At 46.5% G+C, this 22,863-nt stretch overlaps 1 protein-coding gene across 1 annotated transcript; it reads left to right on the forward strand.

Moving 5' to 3' along the window:
* Window positions 1-18,288: 18,288 nt before the first annotated feature.
* ASCL1 (achaete-scute family bHLH transcription factor 1) lies at window positions 18,289-20,022 on the forward strand. Its single transcript, XM_012650266.1, has 2 exons — window positions 18,289-19,580; window positions 19,939-20,022. The coding sequence occupies exon 1, from the start codon at window positions 18,835-18,837 to the stop codon at window positions 19,531-19,533; it is 699 nt and encodes a 232-aa protein (XP_012505720.1). The 5' UTR covers window positions 18,289-18,834; the 3' UTR covers window positions 19,534-19,580; window positions 19,939-20,022.
* The last annotated feature ends 2,841 nt before the right edge of the window (window positions 20,023-22,863 follow it).

Genomic DNA, 22,863 nt, shown 5'->3' on the forward strand with positions numbered 1-22,863 from the left:
TATATATATAATGGTAGTTGGTTATTTTTAACCCTATATAAGATGAGAGTGTCTTAAGCTCAGTGTTCCTCAGCTGTGAAACACACCCACTGTGTGCCCAGCATCTGTCTGGATCCACTTTGTATTGACATCCATGGAATTTGGGGGACAATGGGAATCAAGGAAAACATGAAATTCGTGTTGCCTATGGTGCCCTGAGAAATAAACTGTCTAAATCCATTCAGGCTCATTGCTCACTTACTGGCCAATGTCATGGAAGTGTGGAAAGTCTGCCTGGAAGTTATACTGATGTCTAAGAGCTGCTTGACCACTTGACAGGGAAGAAAAGGAGCTATGGCATATACAGCTAGTTGGCCAATTTTCTTTCCTTCTCTCTCATGGAAATAGAAACTTTGAATGTTAGCTATGTTCAAGACTTCATAGAATAATAACTGCTTTTCCCATCCTTCCTTGCAGTTGAGTGTAGTAGCTACATATCTAATATTTGACCAAAGAAATCCAAGAAGAAGTAGTCTTCCCACCACCTAAGAAGTGCCCTTTAAAGGAGGCATGTGCTTCTCCTTCCATCTTCTCCTTCTTACAGGTTGGGATGCAGAAATATGAATTGGAGCAGGAGCAGCCTGATTGGATTATGAGGTAAATTTAGGAAAGGGAGCCATGCTTTCCAGAGCAAAAAGAGAGTGAAGGAGATCAAGATAAAAGGATCTTGGTTGTTGAGACTATGAAATATCACTCTAGCAGCCTTAGATTGCTGGCTTAGACATTGTTGTAGGAGAATGATGTAATGTATCATTGCGAAAACTAAGGAAAGCCCCACCCTACAAAGTCAGCCTGGTTCATGAGCATCTTCAGAACCTCATTTCCACGGCATCCTTCTTTTTAGGCTAATTTTTCCCACAGACAACCCAGAAATCTTAAGATCACTATCAGCCAATGCCCACACAAACTCAATGTCATTAAGGTAGGTAAGAAGTCATGTTTTTCTCAAAATAAGATTTCAGGCAGGCTATTCCAGGAATTCTTAGCAGAACTTAGACATTACATTGGGTCATAATAAAATCAGTTAGTAAATCAAGTGCATTTGATCTAAGGTCTATTAATATATATGTGTATGTGTGTGTGTGTGTGTGTGTGTGTGTGTGTATGTATGTATGTATAATTTCAAGACTCTGGAGCTACTGCATTAGCATCCCTCTGGACAACATCAGAGTGAGATCACTGAGTGTTGTCACTCATGCACTCATTCATTCAATAAATAATTGTTGAAGATATACTATGTGGCAGGCACTGTTGTAGACACAATGAACAGGACAGCCAAGGTTACTACTCACAGTGATTTCACATTCTGTTAGGGGACATGAACATTAAACAAATAGATGAAAAATGGCAAGATAAACTCAGTACTTATAATGACTAAGAAGACATAAAGTTTTAAAAAGTGGTAAGAGACTGACAGTTTTGGGGGGGCTGGTTTAAGTTAGGTGCTGAGGGAAGATCTATTCAACAAGGTAACATTTGAGCTGTGAACCGAATTATGGGAAGCTGCCAAATGCAAAGAACTCGGGGAAGAGGGTTTCTGGTAGAGGGAACACCTGTACGAAATATTTAAAATATGAGCAAGTGGGACTTTTTCGAGGAACATACATAGGCCAATTGTGGCTGAAGTAGAGAGAATGAAGAGGAGAGAGGTGTGAGTTCGGTTTGGAAAGGTGAGCAGGGGACTAATTCATCATAACCGGTGGTGGGCTAAAGACAGCTCATACAGACTCTCCAGAGATTATTATTCAGTAATTTCATGAGCGTATTGCTGAAACACAATCACGATTAAAAACGAAATTATGTAAACTTGCAATTAAATAAGTTATATTAAAAAATGAAGGTAATAAATACTGAAAACCCATTTCTTCCAATTATTTTACTGCATTTTATTACTATCTATGCTGTTAAGGTTATTCTATGTCCATTGTATCTGTGTGGTAGAGATACTACATAATAACATGCCATGGCACATCTCCTCCCAATTCTGTGTTCAGTGACATCATCACAGTGCGACTACTCACAGCATGGAAACCAGCAAACACTTTGTTTGTGTTGGTTGGGCAGGGTGGGTGGGTTGCTAAACATTTACCACCACCCCACTAACTATAACTATGGCAGCAAAGTCACAAGTAGGGCTGGATTGAAGCCAGATGCCTCAGAGGGCAGGGGAACGATGTCACTAGGAGTTGAAGATACTTATTAATAGGAGCAGAGCAGGCTCAGCCAGTGGTTAACACAGCAGGGGACATCAAATCTTAAGTAGAGCAGCGTGACGTTTGGTCTGAAGAAAAATCTGCGGTCAAAGGTAGGGAGGGCTGCCACAACAGACAAGTTTGGGGGGAAGGGTTGGTACTCAATTGGTCAACTCAAGTTCCACCAATTCCAAAAAGCTTTCTCTGACTCACTGCTCCTAGTCAGAGATGGCCACCCCTCCTTGACTCAGACAGTGCCTTAAAGTTTCCACCATAAACTCACAAACTCCCCTGAGGTCTTATTTTCACTCTTCTGTCTCCTCTCCTAGACCAGAGACCATATCTTAGTATTTCTAAATTTCCAGGACTAAGCCCAGTGCCTGATGCATATTAAGCACTCCATTCTTATCAGCATAATCAGAAATGTAGAAAAATATACACAAAAGAGTTTGGGGCAAGATTATTCTAAAAAATGTGAGGAGAAATGAAATCTTCAAAAATAAGGAAATAACTAAATTCATTTGCATAATAGATGCAGCTATGAAAATTATTTTAAAAATTGTAAGAAAGTGTGATATCTTAAAATCAACACAATTAGTTACTGATAAAAGCAAGATATAAAGCCTTGTATTCCCCATTATGTAAATATATCAAGAAGCATACACACACAAAAAAAAAAGCAAAAAGAAAGAAAGAAAGAAAAGAAACCAACCCAGGAAGAGACGTTTTGTCTAGATTGTGGGATTAAGAGTGATATTTTGTTTGTCATATTTATACTTTTTCATTTACACATCTATAAGGAAGGAAAGTTGTAAAGAAAAAAAAAGTAGTTTTTCTAGAGAAGTTGCCCAAAGCTATGTTAGATTTCTAGTTTGAGATAAACGAAATATCTTTCAGCTTTATTCTATTTCATTCTCTCTGGGAAGAGAAAAAAATAAAAATTAATTTGGCACTTAAATACATATTCAGTACCAGGCACATTGCAGAGCTTATCTTCCTTAATACTTTCTAGAGTCCAATGAGATATCTTTCTAGTATTCCCCTTGTACATATGAGGAGTCTGAGATATTGTGGTCTTGTGGGATAAAAAGCAAAAGATCTGAGATGATGTCAGGGCTGCAAGAAGTCCCCATTATTCTTTCCCTTTGTCTCTCAAGGGAAACAAAGTGCTCAGTAGAAGAGGAGAGTAATTTAAACACTCAGAAACCCCTGGCCCCTGCAGGGACTTGGTAGGTTTGACCATTTGAAAACTTGAGTCTTTGTGACTGCAGTCATTACTCATCTAGTAAAAATTCTGGAAGGCGCATATACTAAGGCACTCAGTCCACTAGACTATGGGGTGCTCAGTTTCTTGGTAAGACACAGACTTGATCTTGGGTATGATTCTTTCTCTCATTCCTCTGTGTCTGTGTCACTGGGGGGAAACTTGGCTGAACTCTAAGGTTTTAAGGAGACACTTGGGGAACTATTAATAGAAATGAGTGAGATTCATCCATACAATCTAAAAATATTTATTCAGCTCTCACTATAAGATAACCATTGTTCCAGATTCCAGGCATACAACTGCCCCCTCTGAGTTTATGTTTCTTTTAGGAAATGAACATTAATCAAATCACAAGAATAAATTCAAATTTATAATTATAACAAGAGCTATGAAGGAGATGTACTTGATGCTCTAAGAATTATTCCCTGGGAAGTTTTCTTAATCTAAGGATGTGGAGTAGAAAATATCTAGATGAAAGGGCAAGGGAAGAACCTAGGACCTTCTGGAAACTTACAGGCAGGGGGATCAGCATGAGCAGAGGTCGTGTGGTGGAAACGATGTCGAACATGGTTAAAGATGCAGCTGGAGAGCTGGGGAGAGCCACGCCGTGCAGGATTGACACGTAAACCATGGGTTTTCATCTTCATCCTGAAAGAGTTGGAAGCCACTGAAGTACATGGCCAGAGGGTGGCTCTTTGAGATGTGGGTTTTGACAAGACCACTGGCTGTTGTGTGGAGAGTGCAGTGGAGGGGAACAAGAGCAGTCAAGAGGCAACTGTAGTTGTCCAGGTGAGAAGTGGCCATGACACCTTGGACTAAAGTGGTACTGAGAGTGGAGATGAAGAAAATGGGATAGATTTGACAAAAATTTAGAAGGTTGAAAAAAGGAGTCAGTTTAGATATGGTGGGCAAGCACATCAAACAGGTCTGTGATGACCCCTAAGTAGATGGAGACGATGATGTCCTCAGCTATGGCTCCGTCCCTGATCTGGAAGGGCCAAAAAGATCCATTTGAGCTGGTCTCTCCAGGCTAATGGCTGAGAAGATTCCTGTGGAACTAGGACTCATTGAGATATTAAGTTAGGGGAGGAGAACCTAGACTTTCCTTTATGTGTTGTATTTCTGAAAACAATTTTTCTATCTGTATTTTGCTTTTTGATTTACAGAATATTTTCAAATACATTATCTTTAAAGGTATAGATTGTTATTCTCATTTTGAAAATGAGGAAATAAATGCTGAGTACTTAAGTGATTTGTCCAAAGTCACACAGGCCATCTGAGTCCAAATTCCATGCCCTTTTTACTTTATTTCTGCTATTCATTTATTCATCCAGTATGTGTTTCCTGCCTACTCACAGGCCCCAGAAGCAGATTCATCATGGAGCTAATGAAGTTTAAACTTGAGGGTCCTACATCTACTTAGGCTCCAAGGCTCTTGGAGGGACCCTAGAAATGGGTTCAGCTGGTTATATATGGTCATCTAGTTTTGCAAAATTTGCCAAAGTACCATAGTTAAACCAAAATCGGGTACGACTGCCATCTCTTTCCACTTTGACATCCTTTCCACCACACTTCCCACGTGCAGTGGCCACAGATATCTTCAAGATTCAGACAAGAAGAAGCTAAAATGGAGATACATTTAGCGTGCAGGTAGTGGATATACTGACATCATTTGCAGTCGCTTTCACGGAGCGTTGTTTTCCTGGTTGTTGAGGTGGAAGGCAAAGTTCCAGGAACATTTCTGCTGTCCACTGTGCTGAGTCCCTGGGTCCAAGGTCTTGAGCAGACATTTTACGAACATATTCTATGGTGTCTAGTTCTCTCCAATCCCTAGTCTAAACAGAATTTCTCTCCTTGTCAGGAATATACTTGATGATCAAACATAAACAATTATAAACACATATTAATTTTTTTCCTTTTTTGATGAGAATTGTGTAGAATCAACTTATCAGAACTCCTGGGTTTGTATGGCACAAATATATAGTAGTTCTACAACTACTAGCTCTGGTGTATTTGTGTGTGAAATGATATGCCTTAAACATCCAATCAGTAATAAAAAATTTCAATCATATGTTACAGAAAAAAAATGAATCATCTTTTCATTATCTCTAAAGATGAGAGTAAAAATTATCAAATGAACAAAGAGTATGAGCAAAAGAACGTAGAAAAAGTTACTGTAGAAGTTTATTAGGCAATTAATAAAAATATTATTCATTTTTCTGGAATTTATGGCATTTTTCCAGCTTTTAATACTGTGTAATTTCCTGGGATTTCTGTTCTAAAGACATATTCATTTCCTACCTAATTTTAAATTTAAAATTTTGTATTCTTTTCCTTAAATAGAGATCCAAAATTGTATAAGCCTCAGGTTCTCAAAATTCCAATGTTCCCCCACACAGGCACCCTGTGAACCGTACAAGAAAGTGCCCTGTTCACACCCAACTTAAAGCTTATGAGAGGGGGATGGCCGCAGGGCGGATAAGTGTTAGGCTGGGCAGAGGCCAAGTACTGTGGAAGGCACAGCAGGTGTCCTGCTGGCTCCAGGGTTGGTAGTGATGGTTAGGGAAAGAAGACGATACCCAAGCAGAAAAGCGGGGGTGAGGATTTCTTAGGTAGAAAGACTGGCCTGAGCCTCACAGAGACATAGCATTAATCTTCACTGATTGATCTAAGTTTCATGAATTGTTTCTAATGCAAAGCTTTGATGACTTCTGTGTGGGAGCTCTTCTTTCATTGCTGCTCCCCTGAATTTCCTTGCTTCGCTTCCCCCAGGGGAGTCTGCTGCCCCTACCAGTGGTCTCTCTCAGCACACTGGTGACATAGTGGTTTTGCATTCAGAATCGCCTTTTTGCTTACCCTCTTGCAAAAAAGAAATATTATGTAAACTACCTGAAAACAGGGACTATGTCTCTTTTCTCAATGTTTGCATCCTGGAACCTACCACATGCTTTGTATATAGTAGGTATCCAATAAATGTTTATGCAGTAATAGTTATTGAGCTCCTAACATGTGGCAAGCCCTATATGGACACTGAAAACCACTGGTAAATGAAACAGACACAGTCCCTGCCCTCCCAGGGCTTACGTTCTAGTATCTGTGGAAAGAATAAATGGAGGCCGGCATGCTGAAGCATCTCAGGAAAACGTGATGTTCGGAAAGGGGTTTGAGGTAGTCAGAGTCTGTCCCCTCCAATCCCTCTTCCATAGCTCCAGACTTCTCTTCCATGAATACAATGGTGTTACCTCTCTGTTTAAAAATCTCTCAGGCCATCATACCTGAACCATTTTTCTGTCATTCAAGGCTTCTCATAGCCCAGCCTCCCTGCCCAACCCAGTCCCTTAGCACTCACCAACACAGGGCCCCTGCTCCCCTCACTGTGCCCCTTCTCACACATTTGTGGAAATACTCAAGACTCTGATTGTGAGGGTTCATGAAGTGCCTGCTATGCGCCAGGCTCCTAGTACTCCTTGGAGAGAAAACCCAATTGTTTTAGACGAGGACGATATTCACGTAGAAAGATCACTGGTGATCCCTGGGAACCCATGCCAAGTTACAAATGAGGCCTCAGACGTGCCAGGAGGGGGAGGATTGTTTTTCTGAGTCCACTAAATTAATTAAAAGTGTTTTGCATGGCCCTTTCTGTATCACAGATACATAAACCTTACACCCTCTAAACAACTTTGGCCCCACAAGTCCATGCATTCATTCAACAGGTGTGTACTGAGCACCTGCCTTAGTCCAGACCCCACGCCCAGGGCTGGGCCTGCGAAAGGAGGCGAAGCAGAATCCCTACTCTTAGGGAGCTTCGAGGGCAGCGGGCTCTCCTCCTGAGAACAATGGGAGGCTATCGAATGGTTTTGAGCAGAAGAGCAGTGGGGTATATTATACTTTGAAAAGAGCATTTTCTCTGGGATACGATATAAAGTACCATTTCTTTACACTTCCATGCATTTCACACATGCTACTACGTCATGTAGTTAGATCATTCTGGTGGCAGTGAGGAGAAGGTATTTGAGGGAGATGAAACTGGACATGGGGTGGCCAGCTGGGAGAATATTGAGATAAGGCAATGATGTTAGTGATAGACAGAAGGGAAATGCTTTAAATACATATAATTGTGCATTTTATGTGTATATATACTTGTTTACATTATACATACACAGTATCTATCTATATAAAGTTGTTAAGACTTGGTGATTGTGGAGTGGGCATGTGAGCTAGGATATGGAGGCTGAGTGTAGGATGACCCCCAGGATTTGGGGTTGAAGGTATGAGTGGATGCTAACTGAGCCCTGCAATACAGAACACCACAGGAGGGAAAGATTTGAGAGAGTAAGCTTGATGAGCCCACTTTCAAATATGTTGCACTTGATACTTCCACGGACCATTCCAGTAGCGATGCTGGTCACATGAGTGAGATCCCACGGGAAGGGGATCTCAGATCCCACGGAGAAGTCCCACGGAGAGGTCCAGGCTAGAAAGAAGAATTTGAGAGTCATCAGCAAGAGGTAGAAGCTAAAAAGGGCAACATGTGTCATATGGAGACTTTACACTGGGGGGTGAGAAACTAAAAATGAAGTTTTTAGAGAAAAGAAGAATCAGAGAAAAGAAGGGTCAGAAGGATGAGAACCATGGCAGCCAAAGGAGGAGAGAACCTCAAGAGGAGATGAATGGTAAACAGTGCCAAGTGCACTGAGGCAATCTCACGAGGCAGGGCCTAAAGTATCTAGTACATCTAAAAAATGGAGTCCTGAGTGAATGTATTAGTCTGAGTTCTCCAGAGAAACAGAACCAATCGGAGATTAGACGGAGATGTACTAATATGAGGAATCGGCTCATGTGCTTATGGGGGCTGAGAAGCCCCAATGTCTGCAATTCCAGTAGGAGTCTGTGTCCGAAGGCAGGGAAGACTGATGCTCCAGCTGCGAGACAGGCGTGGAGAGCAAGCTCTCCTGTACGCATCCTCTTTGGTTCTCTTCAGTCCTTCTACAGATTGGAGAAGACCCCCCCACATTGGGAAGGGCAGCTGCTTTACTTATTCTACCAATTCAAATGTTAATCGAATGCAGGGAAACACCCTCAGAGACACACTCAGAATAATGTTTAACCAAATATCCGGGCACCCCAGAGGGATGAGTGAAAAAGAAAAGGAACTGTCAGACTACTGTTCTAAGAAAATTTGGCTTTGGGCTGAAGGTGGTCGCAAGGTCAAGGAACGGATTCCTTCTCTTCCTCCTCCTCTTCCTCCTCCTCCTCCTTCTTTTTCTTCTTCCTCTTCGGACAGAAAGGTAAGCATTTTAAAAGTTATGGACTAATCAATGAAACTTTCCTGAGTCCAGGAGAGACCAGATCAGGAAGAAACAGAGCTCAGGGAAGAGGGTCAGAGAGAGGTAGAGCAGAAGTGAAGATGAGGTGGAGTGAGAGGGTGAGGCTGCAAATGTCCAAGGTGGAGCTGGAAAAGACAAACCCAAGATAGAGCCTCGAGAAAGTTAAAGAAGCAAAAGGCTTCGGTGCTGGGTAGGTGGTTCCCAAGGCCCTTTACTTCCTGCTGCAAGTTTCTGACCATTCGTCAGGGGCATCTCTGCAGGAACTTACCAAGCTTCTCTTCCTCTAAGTCACCAAGACCTCCCCTGCCTATTTACAGGACTAGCATAATTTCTTTATCAGAAGAAATTAGTTACTCACGCGTCCACGTAATGGAAACTGTGTCTTAGCACCTTGAATACCTCTAGGGAAATAGTTCCCCATCTTCAGTGTCCAAAAGGACTCCCACGTAGCTTGTTAGAAGAGCCCATTAGCCAGATTCTGATTTGGTAAGTCTCGGATGAAGCTTCAGGATCTGAATATTAATGGCCATCTCAGTTATCTCTAATTTGAGAATCGTGGGGGAACGTAACACAGGCAGGTCAGTGCTCTGTGGTTGAACTGTATGGAGAAGAATTAATAGAATCGAATTGAGTGGTGCTGAATGAATCTAATTGCAGAATTTTCACAGTCTCCGGTGCAGTTTGAGAAATCACCAGCAGGTGGCGAGCGACCCACACAACTCGCAAATGAGGCTCGACCGCTTCCCGGGCATCCAAATCCCAGACCAAAAAACTGTCCAGGCTGTAGAGGGGAATCCTACTTCCCAGGCAAAGCTGTTGACGACAGAGGTGAGTTTCATCCCTTTGCACGTGCATCCCGATGCGCCAATGGCCCACCTCTTGCACTGGTCCCCAGGGCTAAAGGTATGCAGACCCCATGATGCCACCTTCTTTCTACCAGGAGCCATAATCCTGGCACCAGTAAGGACTGATCTCACGTCTGGAAGGCTGAGGGTGACGTCATCTGTCCCCTGAAGGTTTTGGCAGAAAAGAACAGCAAAAATGTTTGTTCAAAGAGAGGAGTGGTTGCCACTAGAGGGTTATGTGGCCATGCCCGTATTGTCTATATAGTCAGAATCAGAGGTGAGGCATCTTAACCCCCTCACTTCATAGAGCCTGAGAAAGGATGAGCAACTTGCCATGGGTCACAGAGCTAGAAAGTTCCAGAACTTCCTGGACTCTGTGTCTTTAAGTGACTTGGCTTTTCACTGCACCTAACACCAACGTGTGCCAAAGTGGAGAGAGTGTGTGTGTGTGTGTGTGTGTGTGTATGTGTGTTAAGTTCATCAGTGTCTGCTCATGAATTGTCATATAGAAGAAGCTTGGGGACCACCATCTGGTTGGAGAAGAGGTGACTTTAGGATGTGTTTGCATAACAAGTCCACTGCTTTTACCTAGACTGTGTATTTATTTAGGGGGTAGCCTGGCAGATGGGGGAGGGTGGGAATCCAAAGAGAATGGAGTCTGGGAACTGAAGGTTCTCTGTTGCTGCCCCCACTTCGTGTTTTAATGAACTTTCTTTTCTTAAACACCTCCTTTTCTGTCTACTAAAGTTTATTGAAAGCTATGATTGTGTCTTATTTTTCTCTGATTATGCTCCATAGTTATCTGATGAATCAGTAAGTGTATCAACCCTGATCATTTTTAGATCTAAACGGTATTTTCTAACATCTTAAGTGAATAGCATATACCTCCTGTTATGTATTTCAGTATGCTGGTACTTATTTAACACATACCAGTGTCTGCTATGTGCCAGGCACTGTTGTCAGTATTTTACAAAAAGTAACTCATTTAATCTTGTCTTTGTTGCTGTTTCTTTAAGATTCCATGTCAATGAATATTCACCTATTAGAAATCACTGTCTTCCCACCCCCATCGTCTCCCCAAAAGGGCTGAAAATCAGTTACCAGTCTCTGCTAGTGCTGCAAATACTAGGCCCTGGGAAGAATGGTAAGGAGGGAAGAAAGTCAACTGGCCGACCTTTGGGGGGCACATATTCCCTGGCAGACATTGCCCGGGCTGCGGCTGCATCCTCCTTACACTGTTAGGAGTAAACTTTCCCCTTGGCCAGCGGGGCCAGCGTGCATGTTTGCCTGAGGGGGAGACTGCTCCAGCCACGGGGCTGATTTATAGGCCAGAGCATTCTCCGGCCGCACCGCAAGGAGTCGGGCTGAGCTTGGACTTTGGGGAGGTGGTGATGGACACAGGACACGTGGCTACACAATGGGGACACACGACTGACCTCAGTCACTTCGGTAAACTGCCCCTGCTTTCCGGCTGCAGTAGGAGCGTTTCGGGAGATGCCGGGCTCCAGCCGCCTGAGTTCCTCGCCCCAGCCGGCAGCTCCCCTTGCCTTGTTGAACGCAGAGAGCACCCAAGGGCGCGTAAGCCCCCACGAGCTCCCAGAAACCCCTGACCCTGAGCCTTAAAGTCCTTGCTTGTGGATGGGAGCCTTGGTGCGTTTCACGGTGTGTAAGGAGAGGCACACGAGGGTCCTCTCCGCTCGGGGGCTGAGACTGGCTGGAGCGCGCTGAGAGTGAACTTTCCGCGCAGGTCAGATACAGGCACCCGGGGGTCTTGTGACGTCCCAATATGGTCTTGCGGGGTGAAAGGCAGAGAAAGGGTCAAAAAGGGGTAGTATGTGTGTTGTGTGGCTGAAGGTGGGGGCTTGTGAAGAGAGGGAGATCAGGGGAATGGGGGAAGGGATTTGGGGACGTATGAATTTGAGAAGGAGCAATCAAGTTGGGGGGAAAATAGCAGGGCTTTTTTCTCTTCCCTCCTGTATGCAAACTGTCACTTCGGGTTAGCGTGAGCCCTTATCTGGCTCATTAGCATGAGCTGTGGCTAACACGCTTAAACCCTCTAATTATTTATTATGCCGCCACGGAGCGGGTTGCAACCCCACCCCGGGGCGCGCTAGCGGGCGGCAGAGCCGGGGCGCAGCGTCTGGCCTTGCTGCGCGCTACCGGGGAGACCCCTCGCGGGCCCGGAGGGCGCTGTTCGGAGAGTCAGAGTGGCAGAGTTGTTGGGGTCTATCTGGAATGTCCTTTCACCAAAATTCACCCCAGGGTGATAGTGCAGCACTCATCCGGCTCGGCTCGTCTGCACTTGGCGCCGGAGCTTCTTCACTGCCAACTCCTAAAACCAAAGTTGGAGCGAAGGGGTGCAGAATTTTTTTGGGGGGGGGAGAAGGGAAGAAGAAGCCAAACACAACACAGGGCAAGGGGCTGGGAACTTGGGCTGGATAGCACGTTGGGCGCACCTTCCAGAAGGACTCTGCAGAGAACCTACAGGTTGTGCCTCTTCCCCGACCTCGTGTTCCAGGCGGGCTCACAAACTTGGGGGAAAATATGATGGGCTGAAATCCGGCCGCTCGGGCCCACGGTTCTATTCGGAAAACAGTTTCAAAATAAGTTAACCTCCGTAGGGTGGTTTTCTTCCCCCTCCCCTTTAATTGTCCCCCCTTCCTCCTCCCTCTCCCCATTCGAGTCTGTTTTATGTTCCCCCGCGTTGTGCCAACTATTTTATCTTTATTCCTTCTCTTTCTGTCTCGCCATTCATCCCTTTTTTTGTGTGTGTGGCTTCTCGGGCTGATGTGCGGCTCGTTACCACCCACTGCACGCTCGCTCCCGTAGCTGAGGTGTTTCTATACAAACTCGAGCGTCCAGTTGTCATATTAATTATTACACTGAGTAATGACTGAAATGGTCAAAATAAGGGGAGACTCGAGAGAGCTTTTTTTTTTTCCGCTCAAAGATTCAGCAAAGAAGCCGTGCAACAAAGCACTAATTGGTCCCCAGAAACACTCTGACAAGGCATGGAAGATAGGTTTCATAGAGCCCTTCGATTGTGAAGGGGGGAGAGCTCTGAATGGACTCCACGCTTCTTTTCTAAACTCTCTTGCTGAGCAAAAAATGGACCTCTGTTTGAATACTGCCCTGATCCTTGAATACTATACCCAGCAGAGAAAAAAATGCACCATTTATTGTAAGTTTTTTTTTTTTCTTTTTCAGCTATTCAGGGGTTCTCTGTGAAGAATCAGCTGGTTTTGTTTACCATGAAAGACCTTTACTTTATTTTCATTCTTGGAGGAGGTGGGGAGGCGGAGGGAAGGAGAGCCATGTGCCTAGACAGAGAGGAGCTGGCCTACTGTAACAAAATAGAGTGTAACAAATCCTACAAAAGTTTTGAATGTATTGATTCTTTGGAGAGCTATATAGATTAACGACTTTCTTTATGCTTATCCAAGGAAGGTATTTAATCATAATGTAAATGGGGCTTTAGAAAAAAATAAAGACTTAGCCTTACTTCTCCTTATTTGGAGAACTTCAAAAGGACTTGTGAGGGTGGCTGCAAATTACCTCCTCCTCCTCCTCCACCTTCCCTCCCTAACCAAACAGCCACAATAAAATATAGTTTGTGCTTTTTTGTTTTGTTTTGTTTTTCCAACTTTCCTTTTTCTTTTTAAGACATACTGAAAAAGCGAATAGATTTGTTAGAAGCCTGGATTCCTTAATGCAGGTGCAGGCCTGGCTGCTGTGACCAGGAAGCTGGGCCAAGCCAAATACGTGGTTTGTGCTGTTCTGCCCCCTGAACAGGCCCTCCTCCGAGGTTTCTGCAGACTAAACTCAGGCTGAATAGCAGCCTTTTCTGAAGTTACCTTGGGAATACTGTTCTGGGAAACAGCACATTGTGCGGTAATGTCCCTTTCATTTTCCCTGGGTACCTCATCTAGCACAGGCTTAGAGCTGCACACAGCCAAGGACAGAGGCCTTATCTTAATAACTATTGGAATATATATATATGAATATATATGAACATATATATTGGAATATATATATTAGAATATATATATATATATATAGGAATATATATATCTGCTAGGAATGCCATGCACACTCACTTTTCTGCAAGCATCGTGGCCTCTGGGACTCAGGTTGCCCACCAAATTGAGGATTGCATGAACAATTTTGTGACCAAATCCAGAATGCAAGGCTTGTATTAACCTTTGTACCCTCTTTGGCCCTTATTCACGATCCACTATAAATATAACTTTATTCAATTATCTGTCCCACGGAAATCCTAGTTTCATTTTTTAATATTAACCCCTCTCCTCAAAGAAAAGGCATAGATGGAGCATTTTTCAAAGAGATGAGACATATCTCCTTTTCACAGAGAGAAAGGGCACAATCCCGGAACTTGAGCATAGCATGTGAGCAAAGGTGGCACTGGTGTGGCCTTCAGCTGTGAGTGGAAATTAAGGTAGCAGGAGACTGGAGCACAGTTTCTCCAATCCGAGGGCAGCAGACCCCTGTGGATCACAAGAAAAGCCATCTCCCTCTATAAGCCCTGGTGCTGAATGAAGATAAGGTCTAATCTAAAGTACAGTTCAGCTCCGGGGTGTCCTGACATAGGAAAGGGGCCTGAAAGTGCTGAAATTAAATCTCTTGTTGCATTTGAAGGAAAAAGAAAAACTTTTCTATTTTTCTGGAACGTCTATATTCTGGGTGATACTCCCCAAAGGGGTTCAATGTGTTGCCCTCCCCTATCACAAAACAGAACACTGTTCGAATGCTGCTATCTGGAGGAATGAAAAGGCAATCCCTGATATATGTGGAGAGATTTGCAAAGCAAATTAACCAACAACATCTGATTTAATTCTCATAACAGCCTTGACACATAGGCAAGGGGAGTGCCACTGCCCTATTTATGGATGAAGGTATGAAACCCTCCTTTTGTGAGTTGTTTTCTTCTCCCTCCATGCCCAGATAAATGGGACATTGTTCAAATGTCTTAGCCAAGTAAAGCCCTGGGGTCTTGTGAGGATTTAGGCCCACTGGGTGGCAAGGGAGCCACAGAAAGCTGATGTGGAAGTCAGGGCCAGTGGCTCTGCTGAAGCCCCCTGCATGTGGAGGCCACAGAGCATCTCTGTATTTTATCTCACTCACTATGGTTCATGTTAAAAAATGTGGTTCCTGTCTTCATTGCCTTCATTTGTGATCCGTCATCACCATTCCTCAAAAGTGACAGGAATTACTTACCCCCAGGTGCTGGGACAGTGAGAGAGGGTGGCATTGCATCTCCACTGGCTGAAGCTATGATCACAGTGTGATTCTGGGAAGCCAAGCACGGAGGCTCCTCCTGACACAAACCCTTTCCTGGGTGGGCTGTGTGAGCTTGACTTCCTAATTAATCCTTTCCTATTTAGACCTGCTCTGGAGTGCTCCACTCAAATCTTATTGAAATCTCACAACTCTTGGAGGTAGGTATTATAACCATTGGCTGGTGCAGATGAGGAAACTGGAGACTCCCAGAGTGTCTCAAGGTCACATAGAGCCTGGACACCAAGTCAAGTCAATCTACTTTATCTGGAATTCTCCCTAGGACAGTATGCAGCCAGTTCTCTCCGGTGGGGAGGGGGTATGATAATCTAGGTCACAGGGTCAGAGGCAGGATTCTAATTTTGGCTTTTGAATCTCAATCCTTTGTTCCACACTGGTGAAAACAACTAGAAAACCAATATCAGTGGAAAACTCTCCTGGATAGTGCACAATGCCCTAACAGCAGAGATCTAAACCCCTAAAGAAAAATTCCAGACTGCTCCACCTTAGCGTTGGAGGAGAAGGTGGTGATGACAGTGTTGAGCATTCTCTGGGTTCTTGGAAAGCTTTGCAAAGCACATAAAAAAGAAAGCTTAGTATACAAGGGAGGAGACAGTGGGGACAGCATTTTGGTTCAGGGCTGGAGTAGGGAAAATGGGAACAAATGTTTCAGTAGCTTTAGCAGGGAGCTTGCTGTCTTTTTTCCTGGGCTGATGCCAATGGGCAGGACCACTAGAAGTCTTCACTACTATATGCCTTCATTCAGGTGCCCATATCATGGTATATGTGTGTGCTTGGGGTGGGGGTGGGGGATTCTGGTCTTAAGTCCCTGGTAATTGCATGGGATCTTTGTGTGCTGGTGAGCCCAAGTCCCCTAAAGGGAAACTGTGAACACATGTTGGCTACCAGCAAATTTTCCCCTCTCCTAGATATGAATTTTTAATTAGCTAGTGTACACCCCTCTTGTGCGGATCAGGAAACTGAGGCCAGTAGAGGAAGAGGGGCTTATTCAAGTTTACAATGCACAAGAGTGGTAGAGCTGGGAGTCTGGACCTTTGTCAGGTGTGGAATGACAGAGTCTGAGTTAGAATGGAGCTCACTATTCAGCTTAATGTGAAAAGAAGCGCATTTAGGTGAATCCATGCTAGGGACACCCCCTCCCACCCCCATCCCTGACTGACTATTTTGTTGAAGAGGAAGGGAAGGGGCATGTGGCCTCCTAGCACATGCTCCCAGAGCTCACAGCCGAGGTGTGTGGGTGGTGGGGAGTGCCTGAGTTGTCGCCATTTCTCCAGGTGGTCTGGGGCTCACTTGAGTTGGACAGGGCAGGACGGTCACCCAAGCTGAGTGGTGTGGCTCTGCTTTAGGCGTAATTACCTCCTATACTTATGGAAAGAGAAGACAAATATGACCTTGGAGACCGTTCAGCTCCTTTCCTGGGGGTCTGGGGGTGGGGAGGCCTTAGCTGTAAATTCAAGGGCTTGAACAAAGTCCTGTGAGGTCAGCAAGCCACAGGTTACCGTGGGGTGAAGGGGCCACGAGGATGGGGAGGGTTATGGAACTGATCTCTGTTGGCACCATTCAGTCCTATACTTCTCAAAGTTACCCATTCTACAAAGAGGAAACAGGTAGCAAAGAGAGATGATTCACTTAGGGAGCCACTGGTCCTTACTGCCCACCACCACCACTATTGTTGCGAAAACACTTGTAGCCAGCCACACACACCAAAGGCGGCTCCCTGGTCACCCCCACTGGCCCTGTAGAAAGACCCATCTCCACAAAGCGAAGTTCGATTAGAAGCAATGATCCCGATAATTCGCCTGATCAAACCGACTATTTCTGCTGGACAAATCAAATTGTACGATTGACCTCCGCTTAATTCTGCCTGTGTAGACGCGGGAGGCTCGCCCCAGCCTCTCTCCCCAGCAGAGCCTTAAAGAGATGGGGCCCATTGCTCCGTTCGCTTTCCCAGGAGCAGCGCCGTGTCCCCAGACGTCCCGAAGCTGGGCAGGGTTGCGGTCAGAGCCAGCCAGGGCCGAGGGCCCAGGAAGGGCGGCTGGGCAGGCGCTGTCCAAGCGGCCGAGCAACTGCGGCAAGCGCCTCCCCCTCCCTCGCGGAGCCAGCACGCGGCCCCGCCGGGCTCTGCTCCCAGTCGCCTGCCACCGGCCCGCCGGGCACACGCCTGGGGCGGGATGGAGGCTGAGCCAAGGCCGCCGAGGTGCCTGCGGCAGAACAACTGGGGAAGATTCTCCAGTCCCCCAAGCTCCATCACCTGCCCCCCACCCCCATGTTTCTTCTCAGAAGATCCGGGAATATCCTAGAGGACTCCCCTCTTTATAATCTGCCCCCCAGCCGGTCCGGAAATAATCCTTTGGGGGAGCGATGTTACAGGGGGGCCGGAGGTCATCCTAGGGGGGCGTCTTGTCACATACACCTACCTACAGCACTGATCACAACAGACCCTCAATGTCCCTTCTCCTAGGGCCCCTCTACACTTGCTCGGTGGTGGGGACCACATCCTAATTTTTAGAGCTGGATGGGGCATTTGAGACCATCTAATCCAAACTTCTGTGGCTAAAGACGAGGAAACGGAGGCTCAGAGAGGATACCACTCACCAAAAGCCACCGAGTTAGGGAGAGGACGCCTTGGGACCAGAACCCAAGTCTTCACACAGTCCTGCACTTTTCTCAGTGTCTTGGACGGAGTTCCCTCTCCCATCTTTCAATTATAATTTGCTTCAACTTCTAAGGTCAGAGAAAAACCCCAAGAGTAAAACAGTGGGGAGGGGAAGAAAACAGGAAACATGGAGCTCCACTACCTCCTCATCTCCACATCGCCCCTGTGCCACTTTTCTGCCCAAACTCTTCCCTGCGCTTTGCTGCACGTTCTCAGGAGATCCAAAGGGCATTTCACCCCAAATCTTTCCACCAGTGCACCCCAATTCCCAAGGTTATTTGTCCCTTCTGCGAAGCCGGCCCCCCCTTTCTAAAGCCACCCCCCTGCTGCAGCCCGCCCCGAGCGCGCCGCCTGTTTATTCAGCCGGGAGTCCGGCACGCGCCAGGCGCACGCACTGCAACAACAAACCCGGCTGAATGGAGAGTTTGCAAGGAGCGGGCGAAGGGAACCGGAGGGGGGAGAGAGGAGGAGGGGGAGTTTAGGGAGTGGGTGGGAGGAGGAGGTAAGAGGAGGGGGGAGTGGGGGCTGCAGCCGCTCGCTGCAGCAGCGGGGAGTGGGGGGCGAGGCGGGGCCAGGGCTGCGCGTGGGGCTGGGTGTCCCATTGAAAAGGCGGCCGCACTCCGGCCGCACAGCACTCTCTCACTTCTGGCCAGGGAACGTGGAAGGCGCACCGACAGGGAGCCGGCCAGGGAGGGCGAGTGAAAGAAGGAAATAAGAAAGAAAGGGGGTTAACAAAATAAAAACAGCCTGAGCCACGGCTGGAGAGACCGAGACCCGGCGCAAGAGAGCGCAGCCTTAGTGGGAGAGGAACGGGAGACTCAGCAGAGCGCGCTCAGCACTGACTTTTGCTGCTTCTTCTGCTTTTTTTTTTCTTAGAAACAAGAAGGCGCTAGCGACAGCCTCACACGCGAGCGCCACGCGAGGCTCCCGAAGCCAACCCGCGAAGGGAGGAGGGGTGGGAGGAGGAGGAGGCGTAGACAGAGGAGAAAAGGCATTTGCACCTTCTTTGCTCCCTCTCTAGGAAGTCTCCTGGGGATTTTGTATTTTTTTTAACTTCCTCGGGGCTCCCTCTTCATCTTTCCCCTTCTTTCTCTGTCTGTTCGTGCACCCAAGTCCTGTCTGTGTCCCCCTCGCGCGCCCCGCACCTCGGGTCCCAGCTCGCTCTGATCCCGCGCCTCCTTGGCCGCCGCTGCGCATGGAAAGCTCTGCCAAGATGGAGAGCGGCGGCGCGGGCCAGCAGCCGCAGCCGCAGCCCCAGCCGCCCTTCCTGCCGCCCGCAGCCTGCTTCTTTGCTACCGCAGCAGCTGCGGCGGCGGCGGCGGCGGCAGCGGCGGCGCAGAGCGCGCAGCAGCAGCAGCAGCAACAGCAGGCGCGGCAGCTGAGCCCCGCGGCCGACAGCCAGCCCTCAGGGGGCGGTCACAAGTCAGCGCCCAAGCAAGTCAAACGACAGCGCTCGTCCTCGCCCGAACTGATGCGCTGCAAACGCCGGCTCAACTTCAGCGGCTTCGGCTACAGCCTGCCGCAGCAGCAGCCGGCCGCCGTGGCGCGTCGCAACGAGCGCGAGCGCAACCGCGTCAAGTTGGTCAACCTGGGCTTTGCCACCCTTCGGGAGCACGTCCCCAACGGCGCGGCCAACAAGAAGATGAGCAAGGTGGAGACCCTGCGCTCGGCCGTCGAGTACATCCGTGCGCTGCAGCAGCTGCTCGACGAGCACGACGCGGTGAGCGCTGCCTTCCAGGCTGGCGTCCTGTCGCCCACCATCTCCCCCAACTACTCCAACGATTTGAACTCCATGGCCGGCTCGCCGGTCTCATCCTACTCGTCCGACGAGGGCTCTTACGACCCGCTCAGCCCCGAGGAGCAGGAGCTGCTCGACTTCACCAACTGGTTCTGAGGGGCACGGCCTGGTCAGGCCCTGGTGCGAATGGACTTTGGAAGCAGGTAGGTTGCATTTTGGGGTGGGCAAGGGGGGTATTCTTGTCTTCATTCTCCCTCTGAATGTTTGTGGAAGGGGGGCTGTCTCCATGGAGATGGGGGGAGTTACACTGAAAGGGTTTGTTAAAGTTTGTCAATTTCACATCCTAGTTTGTTAGTTTCAGCACTAGCCTCTGAACGTGGCTTTGCCCAGTTCTCCAAGGAATGGAGGGTAGGGGTGGGGTGCGGCTCTGCTGGCGAACTGAGAACTGGGATGTGTCAAAAGAGATGTTCTACCTGGCAGACTCTTCCCCTAAACCTCCCTCTCCCCCGCCGCTAGGCTTCGAGTGTAAACTAACCTCTCCCGTTACTCTCCTTGCTGTAGGGTGACCGCATAACCTGCTGTCTTTAGTGCTTTCTCGTCAGCGTCAGCGACGTTGGGAGGGAGAAAAAAGGAAAAGAAAAAAAAGAAGAAAAAGAAGAGAAGAAGAAGGAAAAAAACTACACACACACACACACACACACAAACAACAGAAACGGCCAACCAACCCAAACCCAATGGAAACTAAACACGCATGCCTGAGAGGCAAGGCCCTCAGAACACAGGGTTACGCTCAGAACACTATCTTTGCACTCCAATCATTCAAGGAGATATGAAGAGAGACTAGGATCTGAGTCAACGCGCAAAATGCAGCTCGTGTGCAAAAGCAGTGGGCTCCTGGCAGACGGGAGCAGCAGACGCACTATAGTAACTCCCACCCACCACTAACACGCCCAGCTGAAAGCGCTGGCTCGGGCGCTTTCACCTCCCCGCCCTCTCTCAAAACGCAGTTTGTAGCCCTCTAGAAATGAGTTGGTGTCTTTCATCTCAGTACCCCCACCCCAATAAGCTGAAGACATTAGTCTACAGTGAAACTATGCTCTACTCAGTCCTTCGAAACCCTACTCCTCCTCCGGGCCCCATCCCCAAACCCTACCACTTCCCTCTCACCATCTTTTCTACTGTTTTCATCATAGAATGCTTCCAATCTTTTGTGAATTTTTTTTATTATAAGAAAAAATCTATTTGTATCTATCCTAACCAGTTTGGGGATATATTAAGATATTTTTGTACATAAGAGAGAAAGAGAGAGAAAAAAAATTTATAGAAGTTTTGTACAAATGGTTTAAAATGTGTATATCTTGATACTTTAACATGTAATGCTATTACCTCTGCATATTTTAGATGTGTAGTTCACCTTACAACTGCCATTTTCCCTATGTGGTTTTGTAAAGAACTCTCCTCATAGGTGAGATCAAAAGGCCACCAGTTGTACTTCAGCACCAATGTGTCTTACTTGATAGAAACGTTGTTAATGTATTAATGATGTTATTAAATACTGTTCACGAAGAACAAAGTTTATGCAGCTACTGTCCAAACACAGAGTGGCAGCCAGTTGGTTTCGATGGGTTGCCTTTTGGAAATTTCTATCACTGCCTTTTTTTTCTTACTGTTTTATTACAAACTTACAAAAATATGTATAACCCTGTTTTATACAAACTAGTTTCGTAATAAAACTTTTTTTTCCTTTTTTCAAAATGAAAGTAATCTGCTGCCTCTAAGCTTTCTTTGACTCTGATGCCCCTGGACAAGTTATTGAAATGCCAAAGCAAAGGGGTGGTGGGAGGGAGAGGGTGGTGCAAAACACACTGAGTGGCAGGAATGACAAAGGTAAGTGCTGTGGCCAGTCCTACCCAAGTAGTGACTTAGTGATGAATGTAGAGAATGTACTGTTTTCTTCCTATTCTATCTTGCAAATACACATATGCATGAGAGAATAGGTGGTGATTAACGGCTGCATCATACTTTGATAAAACAACTATACATTTTAAAATCCCAAAAAAAGTGAACTGGAAAGAGAGGGTCCTCCACCCCACTTTCCAACCCACACCCCTATTCTGAGTGTCTCCTTGTGAAACTATGGGAGGGCTGGGTGAAATCATGGGTGGAAAGTTGGGGGTTGGGGAGGCATCACTCTGCACATAGGAGCTCCCACTGGCCAATATGTTCCTCCTCCCTCACTTCCAGGCTCACATTTTCTACTCCTTTCCCCCAATATACACACTTTCCGTATTGATTTTAAGTAAAAGGTATGTATGATATAAATTCCTTCCAGAAGGAGCTAGATTTTAACAAATAAATGCATTAGAACTGTGTGGTCGCTTTGAGACACTGGCCTATCTAAGCTTGTGACTCTAACCGAATAGCGTGAGCTGCGTGTAAAAGTACCCAATTACCAAGATTCAAAAAGAAATTGGTGGGTTTTTGGCTGGCTTGCTTCTTGTCAGTTAGCAAAGACGTGATTAGAATCCTACTCGGCCTCTCGCCGGCTCCTCGCTCGCCGCCTGCATTACTTGCAGATTCAGTTTGCGTGTCTCCAGCCAAGCGGAAAGCCGAGCGCAAAATGCATCTTACAAAACCCAACAAAGAACGGGTAGCCAGCACGTCTTCCAGAGTTAAAAATCTAGTCTGTGTTGGTACATCTATACCATTTAGTGGCACAGAATAATCATTTTTTAAAGCCGCGATGCGCGGAGCACGCCACAGCGTCTGATGTCATTTTGTTAAATGACCCTCTATAGAATGCACATTGAGGCTTCAGTCCCTTTCAAAGAGATGAACGTAATTAAGGGAAAAAAAATCAGTAAATTCCTCATCGCCATAAATAATCGGACTTTCTGCCAGCAGTGGGCCAATTTAGAGCTTACTTGAGAGAAGTAATGCTTTTGTGATGCCTGCTTTTATTTTTATCTTCTCATTTGGAGGACTAGGGTTAGGCTTCCCCCCACCCCACCACATCCTCCACCCCCGCCCCGTTTCTCTTTGGTTTAATTTAGCTTCTTTGCAAGTTTCCAGATAAGGTGTGCAAAGAAAGTGTAGCAAGTCATTTATGGCTATGAATATAACATTAGGATAATGTTTCAGCCCCCACAAAGGGGATTTTTTTTTTCCTTCTCCTGTGAGGACAGGTGTTCTTTCACTCACTTCTGAATGGGAAATATCCAGTCTTGTTAAAGTCGAGGCAAAGTTAGCTGTTGTTGGCCACAACGCGAAGGCAAACTGGAAAAATTCACAAAAACACACAATTTTGCCTAAGCTAGGAAAGGGCAAAGCGAGGATTGGGCAAAATCTCATTACATCTGCTCTAATCGCTTAGCAACACAAAGCCGGGGCTTGTGCGGGGAAGGGAGCCATTCACAGCGCTCTGACAGGCCGCATTCAGCCAGCGTTAGTCAGCTCCATAAATCACCGCTGCCCATTGGCTGCGCG

The sequence above is a fragment of the Propithecus coquereli genome, unplaced genomic scaffold (assembly GCF_000956105.1).
Source record: "Propithecus coquereli isolate 6110/MARCELLA unplaced genomic scaffold, Pcoq_1.0 Scaffold316, whole genome shotgun sequence".
NCBI lineage: Eukaryota > Metazoa > Chordata > Mammalia > Primates > Indriidae > Propithecus > Propithecus coquereli.

Coding starts and splice junctions, on each gene's coding strand:
- ASCL1 (XM_012650266.1), top strand. CDS start 18,835: ATGGAAAGCTCTGCCAAGATGGAGAGCGGCGGCGCGGGCCAGCAGCCG.